The sequence below is a fragment of the Mollisia scopiformis genome (assembly GCF_001500285.1).
Source record: "Mollisia scopiformis unplaced genomic scaffold LY89scaffold_10, whole genome shotgun sequence".
NCBI classification, from domain to species: Eukaryota; Fungi; Ascomycota; class Leotiomycetes; order Helotiales; family Mollisiaceae; genus Mollisia; species Mollisia scopiformis.
Genome location: NW_017263590.1, coordinates 1,150,859 through 1,169,865, shown reverse-complemented (window position 1 = coordinate 1,169,865; position 19,007 = coordinate 1,150,859). Strand labels below are relative to the sequence as shown.

Genomic DNA, 19,007 nt, shown 5'->3' with positions numbered 1-19,007 from the left:
TCCAGTTTGCTATAATTGCAACTTTGCCATGCTTCAGTCCTCCAGTATTGGGGCACATATGCCTTGACCCATTAAGGAGAAAATGCACCGAACAGGCAATTGCCAAATGCGCCGTTGAAACGCTACTGCAGGTCATGCTCAAGGGACGGCTAGAAGTGGAGAACCCAACCCCACCTAAGCAAGGCAAGCAGGACAGAGGCAGTCTCACATAAGCGAAACTTTGAATAACATCACGAACTTGATTCACGCTTTGGTTGCTTGCCTCGAAGAGTCAAAGTTGCTGCTTTAGATATCTGTCATATTCCACAGCGTCGATGGAGAACTTGATCACGTTCCATCTGGACGGACCAGTGGTCATGATTCACAAGGGCTGGCAAACTCGGGATTTACAATTGGACATAACGAAGCCCACCAAGAAAGCAGACTCTACGAAAACGTCAGTGCATGAACCCTTGACAGCGCCGAGGGATATACCCAAGAGACGATATGCATTCGTAAATTCAACAAAGCCTGGCCGGGGCAGAGACTCGGAAGAAAGAAAGCGGATCAGACGCCATGTGAGAAACGAATTCGTTCGGCTCAATGGACGCAAAGCAGACCACAAAGATGGGAAGGCTCTTGGCCGAGTAGCCGGAACTACTCCGTCTCCAACAGCTATGGAGAACAGGCCAACAGAAACCTTGCCCGTCAGTGCCCCGATGCTTCTCGGATATGCAACGGAAACATGCTCCTATCCGATCGACATGTCTCAAGAGACACACGCTCTTTTGAGTCATTACTTGACTTATGCATCAAAAAGAATGTTCCCAATCGAGTCTCGCCTGAAATCAAATCCGTTCAGGTCACCTGAGTGGCTTCACTTTGCTGTGACCGATTCAGCAATGTTTCACGCGGTGCTTTATTCAGCCGCAGTCTACCTTGCACTTGTTGCTGGCAAGCGAGAATCCAAAGAGACTATTTACCATCAGAATCGGACGGTAGAAATTCTTCGGCAGCGACTGGGCGATTCGGATGGCTGCATAGCAGATTCAACTCTTGGTGCAACGTCATGCTTGGCAATAGGAGAGGTTAGCAACCAGACATTATCTATGAACGATTTGCAAGTGACTAATAGAAATGCAGGCAATATCAGGAAATGAGAATCTATGGCGACTGCATATGAAGGGTCTGAAGAATATGATGCTGTCGAGAAGAAGTTTATCCTCACTATCACCGTTGATGATGTCGAAACTTAGACGGTAAGCTTCATCTTCAGCGAAAGTAAGCAATATGTTGACAATGGCAGATCGGATATTACTGGAGCCATTGATTATGCCACTGCACCCCTCTTACAATTCGAAAGACATACTGCTGAACCAACATGGTCAATTATACCAAAATCCCCACTGGAGGATATCAAGTTTGAATTATCGAATGTGTTAACGAGGGCCGAGGTCGATCCAGAAATCATTAACACCATGGTAGAGTTGGCATACTTCACCCAAGTAATCAGCTTGGCAAATTCAAGGACCGATATATTCCTTAATCCTACTACATTCTCGGAAGATTTATACTGGATCGAACACTCTCTGCTGTCAATATCAAAGCCGAACTCAGAGGAAAGAACTATCAATCGAGCCTGCCGATTAGGAGCATTGTTATATCTGAAAGGGATACTCCAAGAATTCCCACATTCTGCTACAGGAGCCTCGATATTGACGAACCGGCTTCGAGATTCTTTAGACGAGGTTTACATGACGGAGGATAACGTGCATCTGCTAGCCTGGCTTGCTATGATCGGAGCTATGACAGCCAAGAACGGGGACAGAACTTGGTTCATCATATACTCGAATCAGTCTACTCTCCTTGGTGGAATTCAGCGCTCTGATGGAGCACTTCTTATGAGCCGATACCTGGATCTGAAGACCGCCTTTGGCAGCGCTTTGGACAAAACCTGGAATGAGATTTTGAGAAATCGTTCGTTGGTGGACTTTTCTGAATCCCATCCAAGGGGATGAAAATCCTGATATCGGTCCCTGATTTCCCGAATTGGATGGGGATAATCTGAGACCCATAGTTGATAAGGTCAAGCCAAACACCACAAACTTGAAAAGAAGTAAGATCAAGAACATTCATCATCCGGACCATTTTCCGAGCGCTGGTCGTTTTGGCTAAGACTGTACGTGTGGATGATCCGTCATTCCTGAAATACAGTACAATAAAAGCTTCAGATCCCGCGGTGACCTGACATATATTGTCACGTGGACGACACATGATCTACCTCAGCACCTCTATTTTATCTCTAGCAAGTTACCTACTTAAGTAGTCCCTCGGATGAGTGGAACCAGTCAACTTGGAAGCCCATATTCTTTAAACTCAATGATTTGATTCTTTATCACGTGATATAACAGACAGCCCTGGAGACATATTCAATCAGAGGCCGCCAGTAAATTGAACGGATCCCCATTTTGGTCCTGGGTTTCTTTGGTATCTCTGTAACCATTCACCTCTTGTCTGACGCAATTCACGTGAATCTCCCGTCATCTCGATCGATCATGATCGAAGAAACTCCTTCGACCTGGACCCTGCTGTCAGGCTGAAGGACGGAAGATCTTCCCTTAGTGATGAATCGACTCGTTGATACGGACCAACCGTCCCGGGAAATCCTGGCTGAAACGTCCACCGTGCCACAGCACCGGATTTCATTCGCAGATGCAGGAACATGATCAAGCTGATCATCGTCAAAACTTGATGTGAAAATGGGGATTGCTCACGCGTAACACGTATGACGCCACATGTGTGAGCCACACATTTCCCTGATTACCAAAAATGGAATACCCACTTAGATTGCTTCCCGTTAGTCAGACGTCTTTTGATTGGAGGAAGCAGGCCAATATATTGAAGAGACGTAGGTCAAGCCACACATCCCATTCAGGGTTTCGTCTTACCGCTCGAGTAGGAGCAAGGACCGTGGCAGGAGAGAGGTCCGATACACAATTTGACGCCGACGTCACGGAAAAGGTATGTGAGGCTCATTTATAGTCCAGCTGGCATTTTTCAATAGTTCTATAAAATCTTCGTCCCGTAACCTTATTTCAAGAACTCTTCCGCTTCTCAAACCCAAACAAATTCATGCTTCACTAGTAAAGCTGTTGAAGCCATAACTATCTTCAGAGAAAGCATAATACAAAACCTACATACCTTTCCACCACACCTTCACCATGAACCCAACGCAGAAGTCACCAGAGAGAGCTTTCGCTCTTCAAAAATACCTCCTCCTTCACTCCCAACATGATGCTCTTCAAAAGCATCTCAGCCAAATCTCAACAGGCATCCCAACCACATCCTCGACCTCAAGATCTCCCGACCGATATCGACATGCTTCTCTATCCTCTTCACCTGGCTCAGGTACAGAAGATAGCATGTTCCTATCGTCTTCCCCGCCAAGAGTGATCCGAAACCATCACCGCAGTGGCAGCATTCCCTCATCCCGCAAACGCCCTGCCATGACCAAAAGACGATCCTCGCTACCGACCGTTATCGACGAGAGCCTCATCGGAGAGATCGAGGAGGACGAGATGAAATTGAAAGACGTCAATCTACAAATCAAAAGCACCTTGACGGAGCTCCTGAACTGCGAGTCGGTCAGATCCGACGACAGATACCGTACCTGGGTTCAGACAAGATTGATGGATGCCGAGAGAGAGTTGAAGGTTTCGAGAACTAGAAGCTGTGAGCGAAGGAGAAGCGAAGATATTTCAGGAATGATGCTATAATAATTGTTGGTGGCTGGGACTTAGATGAGGCGAGCTGCCAATGCATAGGTACGGACGTAAAGGAGTTCTTGGGACAGGATCAGATATGGCGAGAAATATGGTTCAACATTATGTATTAGATACCCAAGACTGTTTTTTGAACAGATCTTATTGAATGGATGCGTTGCTTTTACACATCATCTGCGCGTCGTCATCTTATGTGAATAGCTTGTAGCCACGAGATGTCTCTGAATGTCTTGTACGGCCATAACGGCCCTATAAACTTCCATCATCATGGAGGCGCAGTACCGGACAAGATGATCCCGAAAAACGGTGATAACGAGTTTGCGACGTACAATTTTGTCTTTTCGTGCGTACGAACAATTTCGTGTTACCTGTGGGAGGAAATACGATTTCGCGACGTACATTTCGTGCTGCGATTGGAGAGAGTTAAATGGTTGGGTGGAGGTAAGCGCGGTCGGCAGTGCTCCTGCTGCAGTGGTGCTCCACTTTGCATGTGAAGCCCGCTTCAAAACATTAACTGCCTCACAACCAGCTGCATGCAGGCCAGTCCAGACGGTTTGTAGTCAAGCCGGACGTATCAGGAGTTGTTTCTTTTCAGATGAAATTAGATCGTCCGAACATGCCCAGTAGGTTGAAATAGAAAAGGGTCCTTCCTTCACCGCAAGATAGGATTCTTCTCAATCATCTCATATCATACCCCACTTCCCTTGGTTCTCTCTGAAACCACACTGGCATACCCTCCTACTCGATAATCATGTCTAGATGCGATAGCGAAAAGCTTGCTCCTCAACATAAGAGCGCATTCTTCTCATTCATTAAGGTATACTCTCTGAATTGAGCAATTGCGCCACGGGCAACGCATGCTAATAGCAGCAGTCTCTCGCAACATTCAAAGGCGACTTGGCATCCTTAACTGCACCTCCATTCCTGCTCTCTCCTCAATCAATTATCGAATTCAGCGCATACTGGGCAGAACAACCATGTCTCTTCGTGGCTCCCAGCAAAGAAGAAGATCCCGAGAAGAGGGCACTTTTGGTGCTGAAATGGTTCCTGAGTACGCTGAGACAACAACACAATAATAAGGATGAGAATGGGAAGAAGAAGCGAATGAAGCCATTGAACCCTTTCCTAGGAGAGTTGTTCTTGGGAAAATGGGTTGATGATTGTGGTACCACCAACTTGGTTGCTGAGCAAGTTAGCCATCATCCGCCCATTACTGCATGCAACATATGGAACGACACACATGGTGTTAGGGTAAGAATTTACATGATCTTGTCTGAAATCTGACTGACAATCTGCCGCAGCTCCAAGGCCATGTCGCACCTAAAGCATACTTCTCGACTACGGTCCACATCGATCGGAAAGGATACTCAGTTCTGCACCTTGACAAATATGACGAAGACTACTTAATCACCATGCCCAAGATACACATTGAAGGTATAATGACTGGATCATTGTGTCCTGAATTGAGCGGCGCAACATACATACGAAGCTCGAGCGGATATACAGCGAAGATAGACTATTCGAGTAAAGGATGGTTGAGTGGAAAGAAGAATTCATTCGTCGCTACATTATTCCACGATGACAAGCAAAATGAACCATTATATACAGCCGAGGGACAGTGGAGTGGAGATTTCTGCATGAAGAAAGTGGCTACTGGAGAAGTGGTTGAGAGCTTTAATGTCGATTCGGTACCAAGGACACCTTTAACAGTCACTCCGGTCGAACATCAACACCCTCTCGAGTCCAGACGCGCTTGGCAGAATGTCGCAGATGCGATCCACAGAAATGATATATTTGCTGTTGGACATGAGAAGACCAAGATTGAGAATGAACAACGAGAGATGCGGAAGATAGAGAAGGTTGAAGGCAGAGAGTTCCCACGGAGATACTTCACGAAGGCGAAGCAGGATCTGGTTGCTAAGAGTCTGACAGAAGGAATGAAGAGACATGCGTCTATGCAGGGAGAGATGGAGGGGCATCATGGCGTCTGGATGTGGGATGAACAGAAATATAGAAGGGTCGAGAACAACAGAGCCCAGGGAATCAAGAGCCCGATGAGAACAAGATTCGATTCGGGTATTGGTGGCATTTTGCTAGATCCGGATCTGGTCGAGAGCGTTTGAGATGCCATTGGGTCATGAGGCGTTCAGGAATACCATGGGAATAGATCTACATTGCTGTATACATTTCTTTTGGCATGTGAACGATAAGAAAATTGTGAACAGAGATCTCGATACCAGCTTTTGGGCCGAAAGCTTGTCAAGTGAAGGCTTCACATGCAGACAGGCCGAGATCTAAGGTCGATGAACTTGCCAATAGAGATAAAGCCGTCCCTAAACAAGCAGCACTACGAAGCTCAAGTGGGTATCAGCGAAGATCTTGCCTTCTTTCTCCATCTCATCGTCCCCCATTCGCAATTATCGAGTCCAGGCTCGCAATGTTCTGCATATTTTGGGCACGGGTTTGTACCACAGGTTGGCTTGTGCCAAGGCAAGGTTTGTGAATGGCAACACCAACTGCATCATCAAGAAAAAAAGAATCTGAAACATTCAGCCAAAGAAACAACAAAATGACGACACGCAGCATTTTTGAAGATTCTAGCTGGGCCGTACATTCTTGCTCTTGGAACAGGGGTGTGATCAGCCGCCACAGTGGAGGGGTCAGAATGCGGCAAGGCTACGACGACCTATGACGTAGCAAAGAAGGCTATGAGATATTCAAACGGTAGGAGCCCAAGAACTATATAAACTTTCTGTAGTTCACCGACCAACACCTTTTCCCATCATCAAACAACTACTTCTTCGATCCTCCAATACTCAAAAACTAACAACCAAACAAACAAATCAAACCGCAATCATGTCTGACAAGAACACTTCCACTCTCCAATCCTACATCGACGGTGCAACTGGAGCTGTCCAGTCTGCCATCGGCTCTCTTACTGGCAACACAAGCCAGGAGGGACAAGGCGAGGCCAAGAAGGACAAGGCTCAATTTGAGAACGATGCTTCCCACGCCACTGCTAAGCTCGGTGGCTTCACAGCATCCAGCTCAGGTGCTGTAACCAAGGACGACCCCAACCGCCAAGAAGGTTCATGGAACCAAACCGTGGGATCTGCTAAGGAAGCTATTGGTGGCCTCGTTGGCTCTGAGGTAAGCTTTCACTCCTCAAAGTCCCAAGTCTGGGGAATATTTGCTAACATATCTTCCACAGGACCTGAAGAAGGCTGGAGCTCAACAAAATGCTGAAGGGAAGGGACAAGAAGCTCAAGGTCAACTCAGCGACTTCGGTTCTGGTATCGCCAACCGTGTTGGTGGTGCTGTTCAGGGAGGTATTGCTGGTATCACCGGTGATCGCGAGGCACAATTGAAGGCTCAAGAGCAACACGATGTTGGCAAGACCATGCAACGTGGCGCTGAGGCGGACATCCAGAAGCAAAACTCTTAAGATATGAGGGACATTGACGATGAGATGAGAAAACGATGCACGGCTTTGCGAATGTATGATAGGATGGGAAACAAGGAATGGGTTTCGATGGTTTTGCGTCTGCATGGTAACTCTGTTGAGGCCATAGATTGACTCCATAGTCAGCATAAATACCCCTTCATGCGAGTTCACTGTCTGCTTCCAATGATGACGTTTATGTCATATCGTATGATTTCTCCCCATTTTCGAGCTGGTTATCTTGGTCCCAAGAAGGCTGCTCCAAAGTCACTAAATAAGGATGCGGAGAAAGTATAAGTCAGGCTGAATTCCACCATAATACCACCGATCCTACCAATAACACCACCTCAGGCTCCACCAGCTCCACAAACATTTCTCAAGAACCCCAGTTGCTTTGTTAATCACAGCCTTATACTCGGTGCTCCGGCTCCCGGGCCCTTGCGTAACCCCTGACTGCCAGAGCGCGTATATCAACCGCTGTCAACAAAGCGCCCTTTCATGCCAGTTATACTTCGAAGTGGGTTTCACTTGTACCGCCGAAGCGGATATCACAGCAGCTCGGTACCGGAAATGACTAAAGCCCGCGTAGACCCTGAAGCGGATATTCCCCAGATTCTTGGGATGGATGTAGCCTTATCTCCTGCATATTGCAGGAAAGAAATTGGCGAGTCCATTATGACTCAGCCCGGTGTGGGAAGTAGAACTTACTTCAAGAAATGTTTGGAAGGATCAATCGGAAAGGTGGTTGTACTCTAATGGCTGGCAGATCATGAGTCTGAACGGAGAGAAGTTCAGTAGTATCAATTAGTTCTTGAGCACTTGGTCTTGTTGTGTAATGAAATGGATACATCATATTAGCTTCATTGTGTAGAAAACAATTCTTCTCGGAGACATATGACTGCACAAAATCAAAAGCTGACAGCCACCTCTGGGATTGTTCTCGCAAACTTCTCGGATACTTCGTATATCTGGAGAAGTCCCTCCAGAAAAGATGCCCAAATAATGCTGCCGAGTAGGCTAGTCCAAATATGGAATAGAACTAAATCCACTTTTGCTTCTTTTCTTACGCACCCACGTTCCAAACAGGCAATTACACCTCGTGAAAAACTACGTGCGCTACACGAGCCTTATGTCAAAAAACAGGCCTAACAAGTCGAACAAAGCGGCTGAATCGTGCGCGTCGGCGGACCTCCAAGTATGGCTGACAAAGGCTCATGTCGACTCATTCCTTCTCACCTTGACCGAAACCCGGCGGACGAGCTGCTGGATCCACAATAAGGGGTCCTGGGTGAATCATCCCGTCATTACTTTGCTTTTGAGGCGCCCTCTGAGGCCGCCATGCCATGCTCAAGCCCAGGCTAGTGTCAGATTTTAATCCCGGGAACTTATCTTTTATGTCGGGGGCATGGAGCTAGAAGTTTATCTCCTTTAATGGCCTATACGTGCAGCACCTTTGTGTTTTAACAGGCCAGTCGACCGCAATGTCTACCCACTTGGTCAGGTAAGCAGTAAACAGTCGCCGACCGAGTCAAGGCGGTCGTGAAAGTCTGAGCCAAAGGCTCGTACTTTGGTTCAGTTGAGGCTAGGTATATAAGTCTCTGTCGCCCCTTCCCGATAAGGTTTTGCAAGTGCATCTCGGTTTCTTTCGACTTCAACAGCTTTCTTCAAGCATTTTCTTCTCCAATCGGTTATCATACACGATCTAGAGACTTTGGACATAATGGATTCGAGGGCAGAGACGTTGGCGGGGGATAAGGAGGTTGAGCGAAGCGTGTCCCCTTCGCCTCGCCCTTCCTTCAACAAAGAAATAGACAACAAAATAGACGACCAACCAACCGATAACGAAGATGGCTCCGTTAAGAATGTCTCAGAAGGAGTTGCAAACGGAGAAGATGAGGTGGAATATCCAGCAGGATTTAGATTAGCGGCTATTGTTGTTGCTTTACTTCTCAGTATCTTTCTAGTAAGTCTTTTCTGATGTCTGGTCTCGTACACATTCTCTAACAGGATGACAGGTTTCACTTGACATGACTATTGTCGCAACGGCGATCCCCAAAATCACTGATGAATTCCATGGACTGGATCTTGTTGGATGGTATGGCTCAGCATTTTTCTTGACAGTAGGAGCATTTCAGAGCGGTAAGCATTCTTCCTTTCATATCGATGTCCATCCCAGGCACAGAACATTTGCCGACCAGGGCCATTAATCTTCAGACAACAATTAGAACTTTATACTGATTCGGGACTGTGATATAGTTTGGGGAAAGGGTTACAAATACTTCCCATTGAAGATCACCTTTTTGATATCAATCTTCATCTTCGAATTGGGCAGTCTCATCTGTGGTGTGGCACCAAATAGTACAGCCTTGATTGTCGGCCGTGCTATTGCTGGTCTTGGAGGAGCAGGTATTGCTTCGGGAGCTTATACTATCATCGCATTCACGGCACAACCATCGCAACGAGCTGCATATACTGGTCTTATGGGAGCCGCATACGGTATCGCCTCAGTCATTGGTCCACTTCTTGGAGGAGTCTTCGCCCAAAAGGTATCTTGGAGATGGTGCTTCTATATCAACCTTCCCATTGGAGGACTTTCCGCTTTCATTATCTTCATATTCTTCCGTACACCGAAGCACGTTGTTCCAGTCAAGGCATCACTGAAGGAGAAGCTTCTGCAAATGGATCTTCCTGGAGCAGCGGTCATTATGGTCAGTATTCTCCTAAGCCCTCACAGTTCCTGTTTTCTAGGTAATTTTAAAGATTTGTACTAACTTAGAGCAGTGCGCGATCATCTGCTATATCCTGGCTTTGCAATGGGGAGGACAGAGCAAGAGCTGGTCTAATTCAGACGTCATTGGATTGCTTGTTGGCTTTGTTGTCATCCTTATCTTGTTCGCTGTCATTGAGTACTTTCAAGGAGAGAGAGCGATGATTGTCGGTCGAATCGCCAAAGAACGTACTATCTGGTAAGTTAATTTTGAGTCTATGTTCCTTTCATATACCAGTGTAAGTTGTATGCTGACTACGATGTTATAGGGTTGGCATGGTTTACATCTTCTTCCTGGCCGGTGGATTTTTCCTTCTACTATACTACCTCCCTATCTATTTCCAAGTCGTCAGTGGTGTCACCGCTTCGGAATCCGGTGTTCGAAACCTTCCGCTCATTCTTGCGACCACGCTCGCCACTATTTTCTCTGGTGGACTTATCAGCGCCAAGGGACATTTCGTGCCTTTCATGATCATTGGGAGTTGTTTGACTACAGTCGGATGCGGCCTTCTCTACAGCTTGAGCACACACTCGAGTTCAGGAGAGTGGATTGGATACCAGATTGTCGCGGGTCTCGGAATCGGTCTTGCACTTCAAGTCCCTATCATCTCGGCACAAGCCATCGTTGATCCGTCGGATCTCGCAAGTGCTACAGCCATGATTCTATTCTTCCAAACCATCGGTGGCGCTTTCTTCGTCTCTGCTGGAGAAGTCGCATTCACGAACATTCTGCTTCAAAAGTTGCCAACAGACGCACCTTCTGTTAACCCGCAGAGCGTGGTAGCAGTAGGTGTGACACAAATCAGGGCAACATATGCAGCAGACGTGGTTCCCGGAATTGTCAATTCATACATGTCTGGGCTGAAAGTCGCATATGCTATTGCGATTGCGTCTGCTGGTATCTCAGTATTTGCAGCTCTTTTCAGCAAGTGGAGGAACCTGAAGGGCAAGGTTCAAATGGGTGGTGCAGCATAAAGTTTTCATTTGTATCATTACTATGGCGTTGACATAGATTAAGAGCTTCATCCCTAGAGAGGGATATTATCTTGGGTTACATGGGTGGAAGAGGTCATTGGGTAGGGCGCAAAGGATTCCTCGCTTTTTACTTTTATAGAGCGCTGCTCAAGCAAGCAAACTCACTTCTCAAATGTAATAATACAGCATTAATCAACCAAACTTGATGCTTTGAATGTTAAGATTCGTTTCTACATAGCCCCCTTGCACAGGAGGTTTTCGTCGCTAAAATTCTCAACATTGCAAAGGAGCAAGGTGAGCCTGTTCAACGTTCTAGGCCTCAAGATCTTCACCGCCGAACTGTCGGAACAAAGGACCCACCTCAACAGTCATCACTAGACTCGTGTTCGCAGAGATAAGATTAAATCGCTCGGATCAGCCTCGCGGATCAAAAACAACATCTAATTGGCGCTGTGAACGACAGACGGCCGGTCGAAGTTAGAATTAAGTTAAAGTACCGTATCTCGGCACACGTCCGCAGACAACCTCCGATACTGTAACCACGAAAACGTCAGCTCGGTCAAGTATTGCTCATTCAGACAGACCACTTTCTGACCCGCGGATGCGGATCTGGTCAGAATTGCCCAGTCTCAGCACACGAAATACCTCTGTGGCACTCGAGGCGGCCGCTTTTTTCCTGCTTGGGTTTTTCTTCACGAAAAGCCACCCTTTATGGTGATTTTGAGGACGTCGACGAGTCTCCTCAAGGCTCTTCTCCAGGATCCCCATGAGCTACGGCAGTCATATCACTCAGGGAGAGAGGAATTCCTCTCCACGAGTGGAATTTTCAAACTCAGAAATTCATCCCCACATTCGCCGGGAGTTGAAATGTCTTCGTGGCTTTTCGCGTAACGTTGATTACGCCCAGAGTGTCAGCACGTTACATCTTAGCACACAATTAAGTCAAAGTCAATCCACGATCAGCTCGCTGTCTGCTCAAGTGATCAGAAGAGGAAATATGGCCCGTCTTATTCCCGTCGGTGTACAGTATGGTCAGCAGGTTGCTTCGTAGGCTATCAGATTGATGGATGTCCTGAGTTGAGAGGTTCGGCTTTGCCGTGAGGGTTTTGGCTGATGCAGGATGATTGGATCGTTGCTGCCTTATTTTGAGGCTTGGCTGCGTTTTACTCTGTTCTTTTCTGTCGTCAGATGCAATGAAAGTAGGGGTTGGTGAATGGATCACCGCTGCAGATTGTTGTTCTTTTTGTTTCTCCACTGAATCGATAGTGCTGACTGTTCGCGATTGAATTTCTTGGTCTTATTTTTGTGGACGAGGGTGACCATATGTACCACGGTGGAGTTGGGCTTTCGAGATGGCTTTCCAGCGAAAGATTTGAGTATGAAGCGAGTGAAAAGAGCTTGCCGGCAAGCTAGTCTTCCTGCAAAAGCTCTGTGCCTGTGATTTTCTGTTCCATATACTTATCATTGATTTGTGCAATGGCCGTCAACACTTCATTTTACGGTAGATTCGTTGCTGGTCATAGTAAAATAGTCATAGACCTTGAATTTGAACTTTCTCACTCATATCAGACTTCACGGCCGTGAATTAAGTGTTCAGGTACATTTTTGAACTTTTTCACAGGACGCTACATCTCTGCTGAAGGTTTTTCTGTCTTGTCAAGGCCGACTTTCAGTTTGTTGTTGCTAATGTAAGTCCTTTTGGGACTACAGAATTTGGAATTTTGGTGAGGATGTAGCTCTACATCTCCAAAGAACTGCCATCTCAGTCTTCGCTTTGAGTAGGGGTCCTCCACACATCGATGCAAGTAGTACTTCCGTATGAAAAGAATACTAAGCGACGCAAGTTTTGATTTCCCGGATTGCAGATGACGATAGACAAAGTTTAGAGCCTCGTTTGTTCATCCTGCAAGTCTCGCCATGATTCTCTCTCATTTGAACTTGAATGGACAATCTATGTCGAAAGCGCTGTTACATATGCTCTATGGCGCACTCATTCATTCCTCTGCTATAAAATCTTGATGCTTGTCCCGTTTCACATTTTTAGCATCTTCATCTTACACGAAACCCAGTAGCCAACTGTTCCAAAGATCGAAGTGTCTCTTCATCGACCTTTACACCAGAGAAACAATATCTATCAAGAACAGATCAAAGCATACAAGCGCATACCCCACGGTCAAACGTCAAGTCCACAATACTCGACGGTGTATAAGGAGACTCCCTCATCAGCGCAGAAGTCTCGCCCCTCTTGGTAGTTACATTCAAGCCCGAAGTGCCAACACAAGCATCATGATTCCTTCGAAAAAACTTGGCCGGGATCCTTACGTCCAAAAGTTTGAATTCCCACTAGCTAAAGATGTCATCCTGGTCGACACAACAGTTTTTCACCCTGGAGCAGGAAAACTACCTCAACACACCCTCTCGATATACGGTCACAAAGTCACACCAAGGATGAAGGCCATTGTAGACACTTATAACGCCGAGGTTGAACAAGTGGAAAGGGACTATGCGTTATACAATATTCGCTCAAGAACCCAAATCGAGTTTGAGCTTCATAAAAGAATGAGACGGGCCCTTGACGATGAAATGGGAATCACGCCCGAACAAAGGCAACGAGAGAATGAGGCCAGATTCAAGGCGCAGGTGCTACCACCTTTTATTCCACGGACTCCTAAGGAAGATAGGAGAATAGAAGGTCAGATAAAAAAGGGCTATAATGATCGCCAAGCCGACCCCTGGGGATCATTAGGTGGTCTTTCTAACTTAGGGGGTTATGGATATGGAGGTCTTGGTAGAGGATTAGGGCTTCGGATGGAAGGTAGCCCCAGTGGCAGTTCTGCATCGAGTGCTAGCGGATCAAAGCCAAAGTCAAAGACTACCCAGAGTGGGGGTAGGAAAGGTTCGGGTTCGGGTTCGGGGAGCGGTGGTGGGAAGCAGGGCAGTGTTGCCAAGAGCAAGGGCAAGAAGTAAAAAGAGAGATTTCTGTTTTGAGCGCGGTGTTCATAAAGTAGTGAATCAGTGTGGTTTGGTCTTTTAGTTTGCATGTTATTCCTCTAGATAACTTCAATCAAACTCTACTCTGATATCAGCTCTAGAAGTGTGACGTTGACCCAAGTCGTGAGTGAGCTGCTTCGTCATCACCAATCGTTCCTCTTTGTCTTCGAATATTCCATGCGTATGTAACTCAGCACATTAACAGCATTTTTCACAATCACAACTTTCGGACATTACATGCTATAAAATGTCTGACTTATTCTTCTAATTCTTCTTCTTCTATCCACTCTCCCCAATGAGGACGTTAAGAAGATCATCTCAACCTCAAACACGAAGATAAAGCAGACACCATGTCCATAAAAAACAGCATCATTGTGGAGATAATTGAAGGAAACTACCCTTTCGAGCGACATGGGGATCGCAAATCTCCAGGTGGACTTAGCATACCTGTACAAAGTATGGACCTCTCAACCAGGCAAAGACTGTACAAGGAGCTTGAAAAGGACATCATGTCTGGAACAGCATTGTCCAAGAGCTTGGAAACGAAGATTGAAACGAAGACGAAGTTACCTAAGACGACCCACATGAGCTCCAAAGAAAGAGAAGAGCTGATGAAAGACATTCGGAAGGCCATGAGCTTGAGTGATAAACTTCTAGATCTATTGATAGATGAAAGGAATAAGAAGAAAGATAGTGGAAGTGGAGGGACGAACGAGAAGAAGACTGCAGGTAAAGCACCGAAATCATCCTACCCCAAATTACCCAGCCCTAAAGCACCCACTCCTAAAACACCACGCTCTCCACCTCCTCACTCCCCTCCCTCTGCATCCACTCCCAAAACACCAGCTACTCCACCACTTCACTCGACTCCCTCTGCACCAACTCACAGACTAAAATCTCCAGATTCCAAAACACCAAAATCTCCACCACCAAAGACCCCGACAATCAAGTCTCCACCGCCGAAAACCCCAACAATCAAATCCCCACCTCTAAAGCCTCCCTCATCAGCATCAGTCCACTCCTCCGGCCAATCACTCGCCACAGTCAGCATCAGCAAATTTCCCCCAGCCACCAAAGTCAGCGGTACGCACAAAGCCAGCGGTTCCACTCCTGTATCCGGCACAAAGGCCAAGAGCGGCAGCGAAGCCAAAGCCAGCGGTTCTACTCCCATATCCGGAGGCTCCAAGATAAAAACGGCCAGCGGATCAAAACCAGCCGGCTCTGCTCCCCCAGCTACCTACAGAACGAACCCCGCACCCTCCCTCGTCTCCAAGATAAAAACCGCCAAACCCAGCGGCTCATTTCTCCCACCCAGTCACATATCCAACGCGCCCGGACCAACAGACGCTCGACCCACAGACGCTAGAACAAGACCAAGAACCGGCAGCGGATCCCACGCCGGTAGTGCCGTGCAAGCCGACTCCTTCATGACAGGGAGAGAGAGTGCTCCTCCTCCCAGCGGTGGTGGCTCTGCAGCGGCGGCTGGGAAGAGCAAAAGGACGCTGGCACCTATCTCGAATGCTGGAGCGGCGTTTATATCGTCGACTCCGCCGCGGAATACGAGGGCGCCGGTGTCGCAGATGCCGCCTGGGTATGGGGCGGCGAAGACGGGGAAGAAGGATGGATTTTGAGAGAGAGAGAGGATATTTGCGAAAGTGGCGATGGAGATGTGATGCTGAGCTAGACTAGATATTGGTAAATTGAATATTTTAGGTTTGAGAAGTGAGTGTAGTACCATGCTCTTTTGTGATGTTGATATCCTTTAACATTTCGCTCGTCCTTGTTTTAAAAGGGGCTTAAGCGAGTCTCGGCTGTTGCCAGTTGAAGATGTTCCCGAAAACCGAGTTCTGCATCCTAATCCTGGCATCCTAGTACGTCTACGATAGCATGCAAGATCATAATGGACGTGTGCAAAGCCATTTTGCGATTGTGCCAAGAATTGGGTGTCAACATTCACAGTGGTAATCAATCATGCAACGGCGAGCATTCACGAAAGACATGCAACATCGAAAAGACAAACTCAATCAGAAACTCCATTCAAACAGAGATATATTATACACGAGCGCTCCTATATTAATCCAAACGCGCCCAAGGTATTAACTAGACTCCATAATCAACCCGATGAAGGAGAATCCTGCCCTTCATTGATATCTTCGTATCAAAACCTAATGGACCAACACAAACAACTAGACTCTAGCAGTCTGGTCGGGTTGCTTCTCCTGAGAGAAACTGGTGGGATGATGCTCAACACTCTCCTTCTCGTATAGCTGCTCTGGCTCGACATTTTGCCTCAACAGATATCGCCTGAAGAAATAGATAAATTGTCTACCTCCATAAGCGGCATGATCACGAGTACGAACACCGAAGACTTGATCAAGCTCCTCCAGAGTCTTGCCCTTCGTTTCAGGTACGAAGAATAGGACACCTAGGAAACCGATCAAGTTCCAGACCGCGTACCATGCGAATGCACCTTGCGGCTTGAAAGCCTTAAGGAGACTGGGCCATGTGACAGAAAGCACGAAGTTGAAGAACCAGGTAGTGGCCGTGGCAAGAGACATTCCGAGACCTCGAATGTATAATGGATATGCCTCTGCGGAATAAGTGAATGGAACAGGACCTTCTCCCGGAGAGTAGACAATGCCGAACAGATACAGTCCCAGCGAGACGCAGGCAATTTGAGCCTTGGACGAGGATGGAATCCAGAAACTGAAGCCTGTGAAGAACAAACAAGCACTCATGAGCGGGAATGTTGTTAAGAGAAGGTTTCGACGGCCGAAAGTGTCAATAGTATAGACGGCAGGAATGGCAAACAGGAAGTTGATAATTCCCCAGCCAAGAGAAGCTCCGAGAGCAGAGAATTCCGATAGATTTGCATCGAGGAAAATTTGAGACGAGTAGTAGGCAATGACATTGACTCCACAGAACTGAAACAATGTTAGTGGTTCTCATGATAGTTTATGGGAGGATCTCTTACTTGTTGCATGAACATGACAATTTCTGAGGCTTGCATGGCACGGCGATTACGTGGCACCGTGAACATTTCCTTCAGCTTGTTGCCTCCCAAGACGACGCTCTCCTTCTCCGCTTGAAGTAGAGTATACATGTAGAATATATCCCTGGCAGCTTGCACCTTGTTATATCGAAGTATACACATGCTCTTATAAGCCTTCGCGTGCCGCTCCTTGCTCATGTACCAGCGAGGCGACTCGGGACAAAGGAAGACGAAGCATATGACAATGATTGCAGGCAAGCAAGCAGATCCCATCATCAATCTCCAGTTCAGGCCAGTGATTCCAGGTCTATCCGAAACACCATAAAATGCTAGATCTGCAGCATAACCAACGAATATACCAAAAGCGGCTATGCCATGTTAGCGAATGACCAATGACAGAACAACCAATGAACTTACTCCACATTTGCCATTGCATAACCAATGCACCACGAATCTGGGGAGGAGAGCATTCTGCTGCATAGATAGGGACAGTAGCTGACTTTGGTCCAATACCGAATCCAAGAGCAAAACGAGCAATGAACATGTGCCACCATGTTCCAGCGAGTGCTGCTGATGTTAGCGGATTGTGATAGAGATCTGGGCATGAGTACATACCTTGCCAGATACAGGCCAGTGCAGATATGATGCAAGTGATGAAAACGGTACCACGTCGACCGAACCAATTATTGAGAGGAACCGTGAGCCAGCAACCAATGAAAGCGCAGCAGAGATAAGGTGCTGAATTGACTAAGCCAAGCAACCACGAGTCTCGAGAGCTGTTTTTGTCGCCGATACCAAATTGTTGACTGTAGAAGATCTGGGCTCCATTTACAACGGTCTCGTCCATTCCTTGTACAGCAGCACAGACAGAACAAAGAACGATCACCAAGTAGAGAAGCTTGGGTTGTGACCACTTGTGACTGATTTCCTTCTCCAAAACAGCAAGCTCTTCTGCAGTCAAACCATCGACATCGGCATATCGATTGGGATCTTGAGCTAAGATGGCACCCAACTGGAAAGCTCGGATGTCCTCCTCGTCTCCAATCTGATGTTCTCGAACGTATGCCTCGCCCATTTCGGCCAGCTTATCGCGACTGAGCCCTGCCAGAGGATTGGCAATCTTTGCGTTGACATTGGCTCGAGTTCGGTCGTCTACGTTCCCATTTCCTATGTTGGACGTATGTTGTAACGAGGCATTTTCTATCTCTGTCTTTCCATCGTAGTCGGCTGTATCCAGACTAGGCTTTTCAGCCATCTCAGACTTGTCCACCATGGTGGCAGTTGTGTTTGCAAGCTCTTGTGGAAGCTTCAAGTATGGGCTGAGGAAGGCTAATGTAAAAGGGAAGAGGAACAAATATCCAAGATATGCTTTGAATTATGAATGTGGGTCCGAAGAATAGAAATTGATGAAGTGAGAAAGAGAAAACGCGGGGTAGTGTAGTGACTTATATCCTGAATTTCTGGGAGACCTTCTGTGTGCCAGCCGGTTTGCTACTTTCGCCAACCTCGATCGTCACTGCATGTTGAAAGTGTACCATGGAATTCGCAATGTGGCAGACTTGAAGTTAGGGAAGGCGGAGTGGAAAGGAGGGGCACTGAGAACTGTGATTGGACACGATAGATGCTCTTTCCCAACTTTGGGAAGGGGCCCGATTCTGACAGGTTGCTAGGGCTTCCCCGGGCTTCTCGACGGTGAAGAAGACCTAAAGAATTCATCAATCACATGAGAGAAGAGGCTCTGAGATTTGGGGCCTAAAGAACATCGTCGCTCAGAAGCGAATATACCAGTGCTACATCTCGCCTAGTCGCAGCCCTACTTACGAGCTATATAACGTCACAGAATCATCGAATATTGAATATTCGAAGAATATAAAGCTGCTCAAACCTTCGAAGAATTCTGAGAGGCGTGTGACCATGTTCCCAATAGTTGCTGAGAGATGGAGATATGGAGGGCTGGGCTGAACACATTAACGTCATACCAGGGAGTGAGTGTGCCGTCGACGCATCCCGCAAAACGTGAGACATCGAAGATTGGAATCCTTCGAGAAACAAGGAGGTCGTCGTCGCACCCCCATCTTC

The 19,007-nt window shown here is 47.1% G+C and overlaps 8 protein-coding genes across 8 annotated transcripts; 7 read left to right on the top strand and 1 right to left on the bottom strand.

Annotated features, from left to right (window-relative positions):
• Positions 1 to 244: 244 nt before the first annotated feature.
• On the top strand, positions 245 to 2,336 carry LY89DRAFT_781373 (uncharacterized protein). Its single transcript, XM_018222478.1, has 3 exons — positions 245 to 1,067; positions 1,123 to 1,238; positions 1,286 to 2,336. Exons 1-3 carry the CDS (start codon positions 315 to 317, stop codon positions 1,995 to 1,997), a joined length of 1,581 nt encoding a protein of 526 aa, XP_018072657.1. The 5' UTR covers positions 245 to 314; the 3' UTR covers positions 1,998 to 2,336.
• A 677-nt stretch (positions 2,337 to 3,013) lies between these two features.
• Positions 3,014 to 3,982, top strand: LY89DRAFT_684224 (uncharacterized protein). Its single transcript, XM_018214839.1, has one exon. It carries the CDS (start codon positions 3,201 to 3,203, stop codon positions 3,753 to 3,755), a length of 555 nt encoding a protein of 184 aa, XP_018072656.1. The 5' UTR covers positions 3,014 to 3,200; the 3' UTR covers positions 3,756 to 3,982.
• Positions 3,983 to 4,301: 319 nt separating this feature from the next.
• Positions 4,302 to 5,998, top strand: LY89DRAFT_644367 (Oxysterol-binding protein). Its single transcript, XM_018211835.1, has 3 exons — positions 4,302 to 4,578; positions 4,635 to 5,012; positions 5,063 to 5,998. The coding sequence occupies exons 1-3, from the start codon at positions 4,513 to 4,515 to the stop codon at positions 5,882 to 5,884; spliced, it is 1,266 nt and encodes a 421-aa protein (XP_018072655.1). The 5' UTR covers positions 4,302 to 4,512; the 3' UTR covers positions 5,885 to 5,998.
• A 510-nt stretch (positions 5,999 to 6,508) lies between these two features.
• LY89DRAFT_684222 (uncharacterized protein) lies at positions 6,509 to 7,339 on the top strand. Its single transcript, XM_018214838.1, has 2 exons — positions 6,509 to 6,911; positions 6,973 to 7,339. The coding sequence occupies exons 1-2, from the start codon at positions 6,618 to 6,620 to the stop codon at positions 7,204 to 7,206; spliced, it is 528 nt and encodes a 175-aa protein (XP_018072654.1). The 5' UTR covers positions 6,509 to 6,617; the 3' UTR covers positions 7,207 to 7,339.
• Positions 7,340 to 8,750: 1,411 nt separating this feature from the next.
• LY89DRAFT_644360 (MFS general substrate transporter) lies at positions 8,751 to 11,129 on the top strand. The gene is made up of 5 exons (XM_018211834.1): positions 8,751 to 9,166; positions 9,219 to 9,342; positions 9,460 to 9,911; positions 9,985 to 10,169; positions 10,240 to 11,129. The coding sequence occupies exons 1-5, from the start codon at positions 8,924 to 8,926 to the stop codon at positions 10,943 to 10,945; spliced, it is 1,710 nt and encodes a 569-aa protein (XP_018072653.1). The 5' UTR covers positions 8,751 to 8,923; the 3' UTR covers positions 10,946 to 11,129.
• A 1,816-nt stretch (positions 11,130 to 12,945) lies between these two features.
• On the top strand, positions 12,946 to 13,938 carry LY89DRAFT_684219 (uncharacterized protein). The gene has a single exon (XM_018214837.1). It carries the CDS (start codon positions 13,232 to 13,234, stop codon positions 13,910 to 13,912), a length of 681 nt encoding a protein of 226 aa, XP_018072652.1. The 5' UTR covers positions 12,946 to 13,231; the 3' UTR covers positions 13,913 to 13,938.
• Positions 13,939 to 14,226: 288 nt separating this feature from the next.
• On the top strand, positions 14,227 to 15,567 carry LY89DRAFT_746582 (uncharacterized protein; the record flags this gene model as incomplete). Its single annotated transcript, XM_018221094.1, has 1 exon — positions 14,227 to 15,567. The coding sequence occupies exon 1, from the start codon at positions 14,287 to 14,289 to the stop codon at positions 15,565 to 15,567; it is 1,281 nt and encodes a 426-aa protein (XP_018072651.1). The 5' UTR covers positions 14,227 to 14,286.
• A 436-nt stretch (positions 15,568 to 16,003) lies between these two features.
• Positions 16,004 to 18,201, bottom strand: LY89DRAFT_706815 (sugar porter family MFS transporter; the record flags this gene model as incomplete). Its single annotated transcript, XM_018217552.1, has 5 exons — positions 16,004 to 16,860; positions 16,911 to 17,296; positions 17,346 to 17,495; positions 17,544 to 18,080; positions 18,168 to 18,201. The coding sequence occupies 5 exons, from the start codon at positions 18,199 to 18,201 to the stop codon at positions 16,123 to 16,125; spliced, it is 1,845 nt and encodes a 614-aa protein (XP_018072650.1). The 3' UTR covers positions 16,004 to 16,122.
• Between the last annotated feature and the right edge of the window lie 806 nt (positions 18,202 to 19,007).

Excerpts from the sequence above, each read along its gene's own strand:
- LY89DRAFT_781373 (XM_018222478.1), top strand. The coding sequence starts at position 315 with ATGGAGAACTTGATCACGTTCCATCTGGACGGACCAGTGGTCATGATT. Across the intron at positions 1,068-1,122 it reads CATGCTTGGCAATAGGAGAG|GCAATATCAGGAAATGAGAA; the intron begins GTTAGCAACCAG and ends ATAGAAATGCAG. Across the intron at positions 1,239-1,285 it reads ATGATGTCGAAACTTAGACG|ATCGGATATTACTGGAGCCA; the intron begins GTAAGCTTCATC and ends TGACAATGGCAG.
- LY89DRAFT_684224 (XM_018214839.1), top strand. The coding sequence starts at position 3,201 with ATGAACCCAACGCAGAAGTCACCAGAGAGAGCTTTCGCTCTTCAAAAA.
- LY89DRAFT_644367 (XM_018211835.1), top strand. The coding sequence starts at position 4,513 with ATGTCTAGATGCGATAGCGAAAAGCTTGCTCCTCAACATAAGAGCGCA. Across the intron at positions 4,579-4,634 it reads CATTCTTCTCATTCATTAAG|TCTCTCGCAACATTCAAAGG; the intron begins GTATACTCTCTG and ends TAATAGCAGCAG. Across the intron at positions 5,013-5,062 it reads ACGACACACATGGTGTTAGG|CTCCAAGGCCATGTCGCACC; the intron begins GTAAGAATTTAC and ends AATCTGCCGCAG.
- LY89DRAFT_684222 (XM_018214838.1), top strand. The coding sequence starts at position 6,618 with ATGTCTGACAAGAACACTTCCACTCTCCAATCCTACATCGACGGTGCA. Across the intron at positions 6,912-6,972 it reads GTGGCCTCGTTGGCTCTGAG|GACCTGAAGAAGGCTGGAGC; the intron begins GTAAGCTTTCAC and ends TATCTTCCACAG.
- LY89DRAFT_644360 (XM_018211834.1), top strand. The coding sequence starts at position 8,924 with ATGGATTCGAGGGCAGAGACGTTGGCGGGGGATAAGGAGGTTGAGCGA. Across the intron at positions 9,167-9,218 it reads TACTTCTCAGTATCTTTCTA|GTTTCACTTGACATGACTAT; the intron begins GTAAGTCTTTTC and ends ACAGGATGACAG. Across the intron at positions 9,912-9,984 it reads CTGGAGCAGCGGTCATTATG|TGCGCGATCATCTGCTATAT; the intron begins GTCAGTATTCTC and ends AACTTAGAGCAG.
- LY89DRAFT_684219 (XM_018214837.1), top strand. The coding sequence starts at position 13,232 with ATGATTCCTTCGAAAAAACTTGGCCGGGATCCTTACGTCCAAAAGTTT.